The sequence below is a fragment of the Hoplias malabaricus genome, chromosome 2, assembly GCF_029633855.1.
Source record: "Hoplias malabaricus isolate fHopMal1 chromosome 2, fHopMal1.hap1, whole genome shotgun sequence".
In the NCBI taxonomy this organism is placed as follows: domain Eukaryota; kingdom Metazoa; phylum Chordata; class Actinopteri; order Characiformes; family Erythrinidae; genus Hoplias; species Hoplias malabaricus.
Genome location: NC_089801.1, coordinates 77,160,664 through 77,174,492, shown reverse-complemented (window position 1 = coordinate 77,174,492; position 13,829 = coordinate 77,160,664). Strand labels below are relative to the sequence as shown.

At 44.0% G+C, this 13,829-nt stretch overlaps 1 protein-coding gene across 1 annotated transcript; it reads right to left on the bottom strand.

Annotated features, from left to right (window-relative positions):
- Positions 1–2,018: 2,018 nt before the first annotated feature.
- mief2 (mitochondrial elongation factor 2) lies at positions 2,019–12,632 on the bottom strand. Its single transcript, XM_066661662.1, has 5 exons — positions 12,508–12,632; positions 7,976–8,118; positions 7,632–7,791; positions 7,161–7,474; positions 2,019–5,618 (listed from the first exon to the last, which is right to left on the bottom strand). The coding sequence occupies exons 2-5, from the start codon at positions 8,108–8,110 to the stop codon at positions 4,839–4,841; spliced, it is 1,389 nt and encodes a 462-aa protein (XP_066517759.1). The 5' UTR covers positions 8,111–8,118; positions 12,508–12,632; the 3' UTR covers positions 2,019–4,838.
- Positions 12,633–13,829: the final 1,197 nt, after the last annotated feature.

Below are 13,829 nucleotides of genomic sequence, written 5' to 3'. Positions count from 1 at the left end.
AATATACGCACAAATTAAAAAAATATATGCATTAATATTCAAATAATAAATTACACTATACACACCCATACTTATTTATTTATTTGTTTTATGTCCCATATAAAGTCATTTTTAATTTCAGTATTAATTTATTTTTTGTCTTTATATTCATTTTTTCATACTTGAATCCACTTTTATTCATTAGTTTATTTATTTTTAATTTTGGCAGGTTTGGCCCTCCACATTAGTAGGCTACTGCTTTACTCTATGGACTTATGCAATGGCTGCAGTGATAACATCTCAAATCAGATTAGACCCACTTCCAGTAAAGACATGTGCTGGTTGTGGTAGGGTTTATTGGAACCACAAGTGAAATGAATCCTGCGTGAAATGTGGCCCTCGGGGCAGCGGGAGGGGGGTCAGTTCACGTGTGTCATTCCACATGCTGAGAAAGCCATCAAAATGTGGGTGGAGGGCCAGCCCAAGGAAAGAATAATTCTGCTATCTGGCCAGTATTCATCATTTGAAAATGTCCCCTTAACATTCACAGAGCATCTGTATTCAGATTCACTGATATAGAGACAGTTCTAATGCTGCTCTAGTTCTGTATTTCAAGGTTGTTTTAGTTGTTAGATACGGAGCCCCTAAAGAGTCAATGTAGAAAAAATATTTCATAATAAACATTTTGGCCTCTGTGTTTAGAAAAGGGAGAACATGCTAAGATTCGCAAGACTTCTACAGACGTATGTGAATACAGTTAATTGAATACGAGTTTAATCTTTTGTCCATAAACTGAATCTTTAAAGAAACACTTGGTAAGGTTCTGTAATTTTGCGCCTGGGCTCCCTCTACAGCTGCAGAGTGTAACTCACTTTTACAGCACTGTCCTGAAATAAATAAAGGGAGGTTTGGGTTGGTTTCCTACCCTTCTCCTAAAGTTACATAGTTCAGTTTCTGCAGTGCTGAGTCTGGATTAGCAACAACAGAGTCTCTGTTCTCTCTTTTACACGACAGTGAAGCATCAACATTTTGAAGCTGTAATTTTAAGGTAAAAATATTACATAGTGTTGCTTTATAAATCGATTCCTCTGATTTTTCATATTATTTGGATTATTCCAACACTGGACTTAGATGTGAAATAGTTCACCATACAATAACCTACAGGCTCTGATTTTTTTAGTGGCACTGACAGGAACCTGGGGTTGTGATAGCTTCAGCAAAAATACATTTACTGTCCACAATCACTGGAGAATCACACCATGTGCTTGTTAGCCTTTTAAACTGTGATAAAATGGTGTTAAATAGCAGTAAATCTTATACATTAAACTAGAACAGTTTAGATCAATACCTCATCTCAGATGTTTAAATTAATTAATTTAAAAAAAAAAAAATATATATATATATATATATATATATATATATATATATATATTAATTAGAAAACTTCCATTTCTGTAACTTTATATAACTAATATCAGAGAGGGGGGGGGGGGTGCACGGTGGTGCAGCAGGTAGTGTCGCAGTCACAGCTCCAGGGACCTGGAGGTTGGGGGTTTGATTCCTGCTCCGGGTGACTGTCTGTGAGGAGTGTGGTGTGTTCTCCCTGTGTCCGCGTGGGTTTCCTCCGGGTGACTGTCTGTGAGGAGTGTGGTGTGTTCTCCCTGTATCGGCGTGGGTTTCCTCCGGGTGACTGTCTGTGAGGAGTGTGGTGTGTTCTCCCTGTGTCTCCGTGGGTTTCCTCCCACAGTCCAAAAACACACGTTGGTAGGTGGATTGGTGAGTGTGTGAGTGAATGTGTAAGTGTGTGTGGCCCTGTGAAGGACTGGCGCCCCCTCCAGGGTGTATTCTCGCCTTGTACCCAATGATTCCAGGTAGGCTCTGGACCCACCGCAACCCTGAAACGGATAAGGGTTACAGATAATGAATGAATGAATGAATAATATCAAAGACCACTTAATAACGCATATAGTTTAAACTCCTTTAACCCAAATAAGGCTCATCACAGACCTACTCCTAAGGTCAAAGACAAAACTTTTATTTTTTTTACTGAAATAAGCTCTTTATTTAGGCACAGATTTACAGAGAAGTTTAATTATAAATATTTTTACACGCCTATGTCAAAGTACATTCCGATGGGCTGTATCTAACACACACACACACAGACACACATACACAGTCCAGTCAAACTGACTCCACTATTAATAACAGACCAACACCCAGGAAAAGAAGGGGGAAAAACCCTAACACCCTTTATAGAGAAATACTAGTCAAATAAAAATCAGGTACAGAATGAACCGCAGTCTCGCATTATTGCATATTAAAAGGTAAACACTTCCAGGAGGAGGTAAAGTCACAGACCTGGTCTGTGCTTAGGTAAAGATCCTAACGTCTACTCGCTAAAGCTGAGCGAAAAGTGCAGATGCATTATTAGAGGTGAACTATGGCTAGAGCTGGATCAGTGTCGATCGGCCAGAATATCACATGAGCAGATGATTAAAGACGAGGAGAGCCACTGATGAGGATTCATATCGTCTCTCACTCTCTCAGTGACTGCACCACCTGAAAATACTCACGAATTATAATACGAGTATAAGGCAATGCAGAAACCCTTTATACATGTTTACACCTGCTCACACTGTACAGGTGAAAATACCTGTGCTAATATCACCACGTCTATGGTTCTGTAAGTGTAGGTTCTGAGTGCTTTACTGTTCCAGGCTGAATACCACATGCTTCTCCAACTTTAGAGAAGCTATGTCTGTAGATTTCTCTTCCACTGAAGTAGGAGCACACCGTCTTTACACTAGGACATGTCCTAAAAGTTGTGGACACTTGCTTAACCATTACTTCTGCAATTAAAAGGCCTCTACTCTTTTGGGAACACGTCGAACTGTATTTGTTAAATTTTACTCCGACTTATTCCAAAGGTCTCGAGTGTTGGAGAACAGTTCCACTGCTCCACAGCCCAATGCTGGAGGCTTTACCCCCATCGAGCCAATGCTTAGCTTAGCGTAGAACATGGTGACCTTAGGCTCATGTGCAGCTGCTCCAGAGAACATTACGCAAGCTGTGACTGCACACTTGACTGTGTCCAAAAGTGTTCCATATAGTAGCAGAGGTGACAAATTATAAGAAGTGTCCACAACCTTTTGGACACACTGTATTTGACCAATTAAAGGAACACCACGTAATACATGTTACTGTAATTAATCAGGACAGCACAGTTCTGAAATCACTGGAGAGGCAGAGGAAATAGGATTGGTTTCCTACCCTCCTCAAAGTTACATAGTGCCGTTTCTGCAGTGTTCAGCCTGGAGTAACAATGACAGATGCTCTATTCCTCCTGTTATAGATTAATAGAACATCACATAAGCCGACAATATTACGTAGTATTCCTTTAATAAATCTCAGTAAACAGGTTTGCTTCCACCTGCCCTTTAAGAACGCCAGTTATTCCTGCTGCACCATACCTGGAGATCTTCCATCCTCACACTTAAAGCATCGTGCCCTGTTCTACAACACACTGCAGTGGTGGAGTGGTCATGTTCTGACAAGATACACACCAAACTGTTCTGAAGAGTGGGGTTCTAGGGCTGAGGACCGCTGATTAGGGCACTTTTTGGCCTAGCACTGGGCACTTTGCCACAGTGTAACCCTTCCTCTTTCAGCCCTCTACGCACGGTTCATATTGTCACTGTCCTAACATCTCAATCCTTTTCCATTTCATTTATAATATAATAATAATATAAAATATATTTTCCAATGGTTAAAGTAACACTAAGTAAGATTTGGTATTTTTGCTTCTGGGCTCCCCCTACAGTCGTAATCAACGAGGGGGAGTGTGGGTGGTTTCCTACCCCCCTCCAAAAGTTGCATAGTGCAATACATGGCGCTTTTCCACTGAATAGAACCTACAAGGCTCTGCTCAACTCGGCACGGCTCTTTTGCTTTTCCGCATGCAACAAGTAAAACTGAACGGAGCCATGTTCAGCCCAAATAAAGAGACGGGGTTTTGCAACGTCACCGGGTCCATGTCGCGGGTGAGCCCTGCCAGTGGAAAAGCGACAAACGTAAAGCGTGCCGAGCCGTGTTGAGTCGAGTCGATTAGAGCCTGAACCATGCGGAGGAAAAACGACATTAAAGTAGCAACAACAGAGGCACTTTTCTTCCCATTACAGCACAGTGACTTGAAGCTGGAATTTTATGGTCAAAGTACTAGCTATTGTTGATTTAAGATGCAAATAAAGGCATTCCAAGACTTAATTTGATATGAAATACTCTGGTGGAAAATATATTTACAGCAGTGGTGAATGGAACCAGACGTCCAAAGCATAGTCTGAATGCTACACTCCAGAAAACGTTTAAAACGTAACAAAAACACTGCTTGATGTCTGAGATTTTTTAAATTAAGTAAGTTTTGGGTTTAATGTGTATTTAAAAATCAGCTCATACTCATGCTCAGCAAAAATATTCCCTAAAAGACTAATTTTAGAACAGATTCACCACCAGCAGCTCTGTTATAAATAAAAACCAGAGTAACTGGTGGTTGTGGATAGTAAATAAACGGGCCCCATGTGTAATGTAGACATTGTAATTCCTGGTTCCATTTTGTATCACTGTAAAGTAAGATAAGTTTCCACAGAGTACCATTACATACTCCATATTAAATCACTCGGAATGAATTTGTTCACATCTCAAATATTAAATTATGCCGAAATGCCTCCTTTTACTCTGTACCAGAAAAGGAAAGGTGTTTAAAACCAATGCGAGGTAGCTTTTACAGCCCATTTCTATTGACCACCAATTCAGCAGCAACAATATGAATGCACGTTTGGAGCCGAAGGACAACCAAGGGGAGTTCATATGAGCAGTATCTCTGGTTCGCTCACAGCACAGTACAGCATGAAGCCCATCTCATCAATATCGTCCTCGGTAAAGCCCTGCAGAAGATTGACAGCGGGCTTAAAATAACTGGGCAAGACCCCCATCTCCAAGTAGCCAATCAGCTCTGTGACAGCCTGCTGGAACCTATCAGCAAAGGCAGCTTCTGACCAATCCGACTCCGTCTCACTCATGTGCAGGATCACATTGCTCAGCTGGGCGCCCGTGAGCTTGTGGAGAGCAGGGCAGTTCCGGCACACGGCCTTTAAGGTTTTGAGGCACTTTCTCCTGACTTCAGAGTCTCCGCCTGATTGGTCGAGGCTAGCCAATCGGGCCGTTTCGCTGGTGTAAAGACTCTGGTACCAGATGTAGTCAAAAGATCCGGTGACTTCCGGCTTTGCCGAGAGTGTCATTTCCCCCAGGCGTACCGTGGGCTGCACACTGATGAAGAGCTGCTCTCCGTCGCCGCCGTCTCTTTCGCTGCTGATCTCGAGCTTGAGTACGGAAGACCCGAGCACCGGCCGCACCTCGCACTCCAGGGTCCCGCTCAGCGAGGGCCAGTTCATAGACTCCATTATGGACTTGCCCAGTTGCTCTGCAATGAGCCGGGACGAGAGGTAGCCGCCGAGCAGGTGTCTGTCCCAGTAGCTTCGTCCACGTGGGAAATACTCAAGGTTTTCACGCCGTATCATGCAGTACTGAGGGTGGCCCAGGAAGGTGTCCTCTCCTGCTATAGGCGTCCACAGACTGGGCTCCAACTAGAACACACAACAGTACACGTCATAAGGTTTATCTCCTTTGTGTCCAGCAAGGTCATCTTTTTTAATGAATAATCAATGCACCTGGTTTTGTGCAATAACCTGTACTTTATTTAGACTTTACAACATGGCACTTAGAATGTTCATAATAAACTGCCTCATCAACTTTTCAAAAATAATAGAAATGAGCCTTATTTTATCCATTATAGGGATCGGGTCTGATATATACATTGTTCACTTAAATTGGATGGTTCACCAGAGAGAGCGAGGACGGTGCGGTCCGTTCACCAGAGAGAGCGAGGACGGTGCGATCGGTTCACCAGAGAGAGCGAGGACGGTGCGATCGGTTCACCAGAGAGAGCGAGGACGGTGCAATCGGTTCACCAGAGAGAGCGAGGACGGTGCGATCGGTTCGCTACAGAGAGCGAGGACGGTGCGGTCCGTTCACCAGAGAGAGCGAGGACGGTGCGGTCCGTTCACCAGAGAGAGCGAGGACGGTGCGATCGGTTCACCAGAGAGAGCGAGGACGGTGCGATCGGTTCACCAGAGAGAGCGAGGACGGTGCGATCGGTTCACCACAGAGAGCGAGGACGGTGCGGTCCGTTCACCACAGAGAGCGAGGGTGGTGCGATCGGTTCACCACAGAGAGCGAGGACGGTGCGATCCGTTCACCACAGAGAGCGAGGGTGGTGCGATCGGTTCACCACAGAGAGCGAGGGTGGTGCGATCGGTTCACCACAGAGAGCGAGGGTGGTGCGATCGGTTCACTACAGAGAGCGAGGGTGGTGCGATCGGTTCACCACAGAGAGCGAGGACGGTGCAATCGGTTCACCACAGAGAGCGAGGACGGTGCAATCGGTTCACCACAGAGAGCGAGGACGGTGCGATCTGTTCACCAGAGAGAGCGAGAGTGGTGCGATCTGTTCACCAGAGAGAGCGAGGACGGTGCGGTCGGTTCACTACAGAGAGCGAGGACGGTGCGATCCGTTCACCAGAGAAAAGAGGACGGTGCGATCTGTTCACCAGAGAGAGCGAGGACGGTGCGATCCGTTCACCAGAGAAAAGAGGACGGTGCGATCCGTTCACCAGAGAGAGCGAGGACGGTGCGATCTGTTCACCAGAGAAAGCGAGGACGGTGCGATCCGTTCACCAGAGAAAAGAGGACGGTGCGATCCGTTCACCAGAAAGAGCGAGGACGGTGCGATCGGTTCACCACAGAGAGCGAGGACGGTGCGGTCGGTTCACCACAGAGAGCGAGGGTGGTGCGATCGGTTCACCACAGAGAGCGAGGGTGGTGCGATCCGTTCACCAGAGAAAAGAGGACGGTGCGATCCGTTCACCAGAGAGAGCGAGGACGGTGCGGTCCGTTCACTACAGAGGCCGAGGACGGTGCGGTCCGTTCACTACTGAGAGAAAGGACGATACGGTCCATTCCCCAAAGAGAGTGAGGACGGTGCGGTCCATTCACCAGAGAGAGCGAGAGGGATGTGAGAGTGAGGACAGTGAGTTGTCAATGGCAACACACACACACACACACATTACCTGCAGAGGCACGAGCAGGCAGGCATGATCAGCTTTGACCACCTGCAGGTCATCAAGTAGCGACCCTCCTAAGGTCATCTCCCCCAGAGGCATATCTGCGTGTTTGGAGCGCAGGAAAGAGTGGATCTCTGTGGCGATGTCCACAGCTCGCTGCTTCGCTCTGGACACCTCCTCAGGGGTCAGACACACACGTGTACGGTAATACTGCTGCAGACGCTCCGCAAACGTCAGCACACACAGGTCCAGCCGTCTGCGTGGAGGATTGGCTTCAGACTCGCTCATCTGAGGCTCGGGAAGAGGCTGAGACAGATCCGCTGCCACAGGAGTCACACAAAGGGTTTGGAATTCAGTAATCAGTGCCACTATCAACGTTTAAACTAATGACACAAAAAAACACTACCACACATCAACACTACCAAGAACAAACAAGAGCATCCACTGTAAATAGGATTTATAGGATGTGGGTTGTACCTTTCTTGGTTGCTGCAGTAATCTGTTTCATGACCACACCCTCAATGCCCCTCCGCAACAGTTTGGGCGAAGCGCTGACCAGACTGAGCTCCTCCCAGCTGTCTGTCATCTCCTTATCGGGCTTCTCGTCATCAGGAGGCCGTCCAGCGCGCTCTATAAGCTATCGGATACAGAAGCAAACAATCAGCCTTAAACGAGAGAGAGAGCGAGAATCACTCTTTAAGAATAAACTTTTGTGGCTAAGATGCCACTGTAGCAGATTAAACACTGACTGATCCACCAATACACTGATTAGCTCGTGTTAGCATTAACTCATACATGCACATACGCATGCGTATTCTCACCTTTTTCACAGCTAACGTAGCAATGCCCAGCACCGCAGCTCCGCCCACTCCGAGCACCAGCCGCGCGTTTGACAGCAGGAAGTCAATGATGGCAGCGATTCCATCCTCACCTCGCCTTTTACTTGAAAAATACATCACTCAGACTGCAACAGAAAGCAAAAACAAGTGGCTGTTTAAAGACTGATTACTCAGGAGTCTGAAAAAAACATGACATAGACCTGATGAAATCATGAAAACCAATAAACAGGAACATCTGTGATTGGTCCACAGTCCATAGTTAACTAAACAAAAATTCAGATTTTAATAGATCTCATTAACTCCCTAATTTTCCAAGATATGCGCCATAGCGAATACACACTGTAGAAGATACACACTTTGGACCCAACACACACACACGAGGGCGTTTATAATAAGTGACAGCACTTTTCAGATTTAGACTGCCTGACACTCAGATCAGAAATAGACACAAAGTGGATCTCCAGAGATCTGCATGTAAAATGTACTCAGGACGTTTCCACAGCAGCAGCTTACTCAGTGTTTCCCAGCAGCTGAGCCCCTAGCAAAGCTAAATTTAGATCCGTCTCGGCCTATCGACTTTGCAAAGCACAGATCATAAACTGGACATACTCTGCAGCAAAGAATCAGATTAAGGTCAATGTGCTGACCCAACCGGGCACAAATTACACAGACCACTACAGACTTGTTTTCCAAGCGGACCTGTCCAAACTCTGCTGAAATCTTCCACAAAAGATACAACGATCCACATGATACTGGGCAAGCTTTTTTTCAAAAACTGTAGCATGGTATCAATAAACACCAAATCTATTTAGTGTAACACTGCTGTTCCCAATCTGCAAAATGGACGTCCAGATATAGACTCTGGTATTCCTTTTGTAGGTTGTTTTTGTTTTTTTTCATGTGCGTGAGAAAGGTCACACTAATCAGGAGACTTGAAGAAGCCTACACTACAAACCCAACCTACAGAACTGAATCACTGATCAAGGTCTGGCTCCTCTGGTCTGGACCAAACAATAAGATTTTATTTAAGTCCCATTTCTTTACGCATTAATGGCAATGTCTTTTAAGGTGGAACAGTGTATTTGGGTAAGAAATGGCTGAAATTTAGCTTGTCTGTATTTTGTTATAAACTCATCTGTAATTCGAGTTGTTTAGTTTTGTAGCCCTTTCAGTCTGTGTCTACTTTCATGCAGTCAGTCGTCTCCTGAATTTGGAGTTGGTTTCACCTGTATTAATGTAACTGTAATAGGTTACATTATTGTAGGTTAATATGGTAACCACGAAGGAGGAATAGAACATCACCCTCGTCTTTTTCATGCTTTGCAAAGTTTGGTGTTCTCCCCACCGTCTAAATAACTCCACATGCCGTTTACTGGCCGTGGCTCAGCAGACAACGGAGGGAGAGAGTTAATTGTTGGGTTTACTATCGGCCCAAAACAAATCCAATACGGGGGCATCCCTAGTTTTTGTAAGCATTGTAGATATTCAGTGATGAGATCAAATGTTTACTTGCTCTGTCCAGCCAATGTTTAGAGTCAAATGCTGACATGTAATCTTTCATTTGGTGCCTTCAAACACCTTTGTCATGTACTTTGTTCACTTTTCAAACAAATATCAACACACTGAGTCAGACACTGATCAATACCGTCAATAACTAACAGACTGCACTAACACTGATATTACAACAGAGTTAGTTTTATATATATATATATATATATATATATAATTTATATATATATATATAATTAAACCACCGTTGGCAAGTCTGATCAATCTAAACCTCTACTGTAAAGCCTAACTCAGATTATGGCTACTGTGTTGCTACTTATAAAGCTTAGCATAGGCTCTGTGACCACCATCAAAATCCAGGTATAAACCACTGATTCACTGCCTTAATGCCAACCCTAGGACATAGAAACTCTACTCTACATCCTATGAGTACTGGATCACTACTGTAAATCTCAGCACAGGCTACTGAATCATTAATATATGTGCATGGTGTCAAAACTTTACTGTAAACCATTATCTAGTGCAGACTGTACGACAAGTGAGATGAAATAAAAGCGACGACAGTCACTCTGAGAATTATCTTTTCGTTTGATTCTTAGGACTTCAATAAATCCCACTATTGATAAAGACAAAACTAAACTAACCACAGGTCGATATTTTAAATCTTTTTATAGTATAAAAATTATCTTTTTTGGGTTGCTACGGTGTAAATCTTTGGGCTGTTTACACTGTAGCCTATTGGTGCTTGTCCACTGCTTGGGTCCGGCTCGACGCTTAAAGCTTGTCACTTTTAAACTGTCACAGCTCCCAAGTGAAATGGAGCCGGTGACGTTGCAAAACCCCGTCTCTAACAGGAATCGCTGGCTTTGAAAACCACAACAACAGCGTCGGTAAAGTTTGGAGCTGTTTACTCATCGTGTATTCGCAAGTTGTTTTTTTGTTTTTTTGTTTTAGACTGATTTCTCACAGATAATTTTTACTTGTCACATGTTTGGCTTTCGCTGGAAATGTTTGTCATCCATCGGCCCAAGGAGCATTTAAACCTCTTCAAAACACCTCGAGGTACGAGCTGCCGCTGTGAGTTCAATAAAAACAAACGTGAAAGCTACTGTAATTAAAGAGTTTTTACAAGCGGCAGTTTTTGCTGGATTTGAATGAGCACTGCATTTTGTGGTGATTGACATGGCTCTGGCCAATCAGTGCTCTGCAGGGTTTACACTTCACCATTTAGTACCTACTCAGCGTAGTTAGAACCCAGAGTGAGAGGTTCTCTACCGAAGACCTACCCGGTTCCAGGGACCAGGCACCAGATAATCATGCCGAGGCCGAGTCGTGTAGGTTCCATGCAGTGGAAAAACCCCATATAACATGACTCCATTATCATTAGAGTGTAAATTTGTCATATAGTCTTAACGTCATGCTTTAATGGGGGAATATTTGACTTTAAGTGAAAGCTGTTACATAACGCACAACTCTCCTTAATGACAGTCAGCTTAACTTTGCGGTTAAGAGTGTGTTGTCACAGTACTTAGGGTGAAATCTCAACAAATCCTGTACGCAGACATTCGTTAATTCCCTGTGGCCTTCAGAGGATTTAGAGTTTCAGAACCGGTCACACGTTTACACATTATACCCTAACATGATTGTTGGTAATACCACAGTAAGAGCAATGCGGTGTCAGTGCTCCAAAGTGTTTGCAGTGAGATCTTATAGCTCAATTTGTTAAAGGAGGAAAACGTATCGAAATAAGTCCCTGATTTTTTGCCGGGTTTGTCTCAGGGTGAAATCCCCTCATTTTGTTCCTGCTTGTCCAGTTTTAGCGCTGTCACTACCAAAAATAAAAGTAGGCCATGAAATATTGTTTTCACTTCAGCGCACACTGTAGCATCTTTAAAATGGCATATTAGTGACATCACAGAAGAAACAATCAGACCGACAAAGACTGATGATGCTTACCAAATCAGCCTTTAACATTTTCCCCACCCAAACATACCAAATCTGTTAGCGTAGCGCAGAGAATTTAAAGTAGGGTTCACAAATCAGAAGAACACATTTACACCATGAAAGTAAGTTATTCCATAAAGCAGGACTTTTCATGCTAGCTAGACACACTATATGGACAGTCTTAATGTCTTAATTCTGAATTATTGTATACTTCCAGCTTTGTGGGGGAAAACCCCTTTACGTTCCAGGATGACTGTGCCCCTGTGCACAAAGCAAGGTCCATAATGGCAGGGTTGGTTGAGTTAGCTGTGGAAGAACCTGACTGGCCCACACGAAGCTCTGACCTCAACCCCATCTAACACCTTTGGGATGAACTGGGATGGAGACCACAAGTCAGGGCCTCTCACACCATCAGTGTCTAACATTACAAATGCTAGAATGGGCAACATTTCCCACAGACACTACAGAATCGTGTAGAATGCATTTCCAGAAGAGTGGAAGCTGACAACCCCCATTTTAATGCTTATATATTTAGAACTGGACATCATCAAAGCTCCTGTAAGTGTAATGTGAAGGTGTCCCAGTTCTTTTGTCCATACAGTGTTAACTTTAGCCTAAAACCACCCTCTCCTTCTATTGGTTAAGCCTGAGAAACATAGGGCTTGTGGAGAAGCCCTCAAATGAATCCTGTGTGTGACTGCAGCTGCTGCGCCATTTAAGGTGGAAACGACAATTAACAGAAGTTATACAGCTGTGGTTAGCTTAAAGTTTGGTGACATTAACTATCTTATTTAGCTGCTAGCTAACGAATGAGGTGTTTAAACCAATGTTAGACGACCATAGCTGGCAGATACAAGCCATTTCAGCTTAGACCGGCAGTAGACTAAGAGTTATAGGCGTTTCTTCCTCTCTCTGTTGAAGTTTGTCTGCTGCTGCTGCTGTTGTTGTTATAATCCGTTGGCTGCTTTCGTCATCTACTACCATTCACCCTTCACTCACGTGCCTTTTTCTCCGACATTCTTCTCTATTAACCTTTAAATTCAAAGCGAAGTGTCACGTACCTTCTTCCTCAACGCCCTCACAAACATACTAAAGAAAAGCGGTATGAAAACAAACACTGAAGGCGGAACACGGCGGACTCTTCTACTTCGTTTCTCCGCTCAACTGAAACAGGCTAATCGACGAGCTCCGGTGGGCGGGGCTTTAAAGTTGACCGGAATTTAGACCAATCACAAGCCAGGACTCCAGTGACGTAGGCTGTATTAAGACGTGCGCTACGTGGTTTTGCAACTAATACCGAAAATTAAAAATAAACTCAACCAAACTGCTACTAAATTAAAGTTTTTGATGTCAGAGAGTAATTCTAGACGTTTAATTACTGTATTTAAAGTAGTTAAAGCTTAATGAACTAATGAGTAAATGATTACATGTTAATTACTTTTTACATTTTCATTAAAACAAATAAACATATACTTTTTTTAAATTAAATTTTGTATTTTAAGCAGTACAAAAATATTATAATAACCAAAACTAATTTATTTATTTTATTAGCCCCAGAATAAATTCCTTAAACCATAATCTCTGAATTTAGCCAGTTAAGTCAAAAGTGTCCATCCATCAGGAAAAGAGCTCATTCATTCATGTCCCTGAACTGGATAAACAGTTACAATGAATACATGAATAAATGAATGAAAGGAAAGTAACTGAGTGACAGTCCTATTGGACATTCCTCAAGTCTGGGCTTTGTAGTTATCTTTGTATGGAGTAGGTACTCCACGAGTTATGTTTTCTCTGTTGTCCTAGAACTGAAGACGGTCCAATATGAATTTCCATCAGACCCTTTCCTACTGGATGGGCGTGACTGAGTTTATTTGCCTAAACCAGAGAAATATTATGTTTTTAAGTCCCCTGTCTTAATAAGTTGGGCACTGAAAACAAACTAAAACTGCAGGGTACATCTTGAAATGTGTCCCATTCATCCATTATCTGTAACCCTTATCCAGTTCAGGGTCGCGGTGGGTCCAGAGCCTACCTGGAATCATTGGGCGCAAGGCAGGAATACACCCTGGAGGGGGCGCCAGTCCTTCACAGAGTAACACACACTCACACCTACGGACACTTTTGAGTCGCCAGTCCACCTACCAACGTGTGTTTTTGGACTGTGGGAGGAAACCGGAGCACCCGGAGGAAACCCACACAGACACAGGGAGAACACACCAACTCCTCACAGACAGTCACCCGGAGGAAACCCACGCGGACACGGGGAGAACACACCAACTCCTCACAGACAGTCACCCGGAGCGGGAATCGAACCCAGAACCTCCAGGCCCCTGGAGCTGTGTGACTGCAACACTACATGCAGCGCCACCGTGCCGCCCAAAAT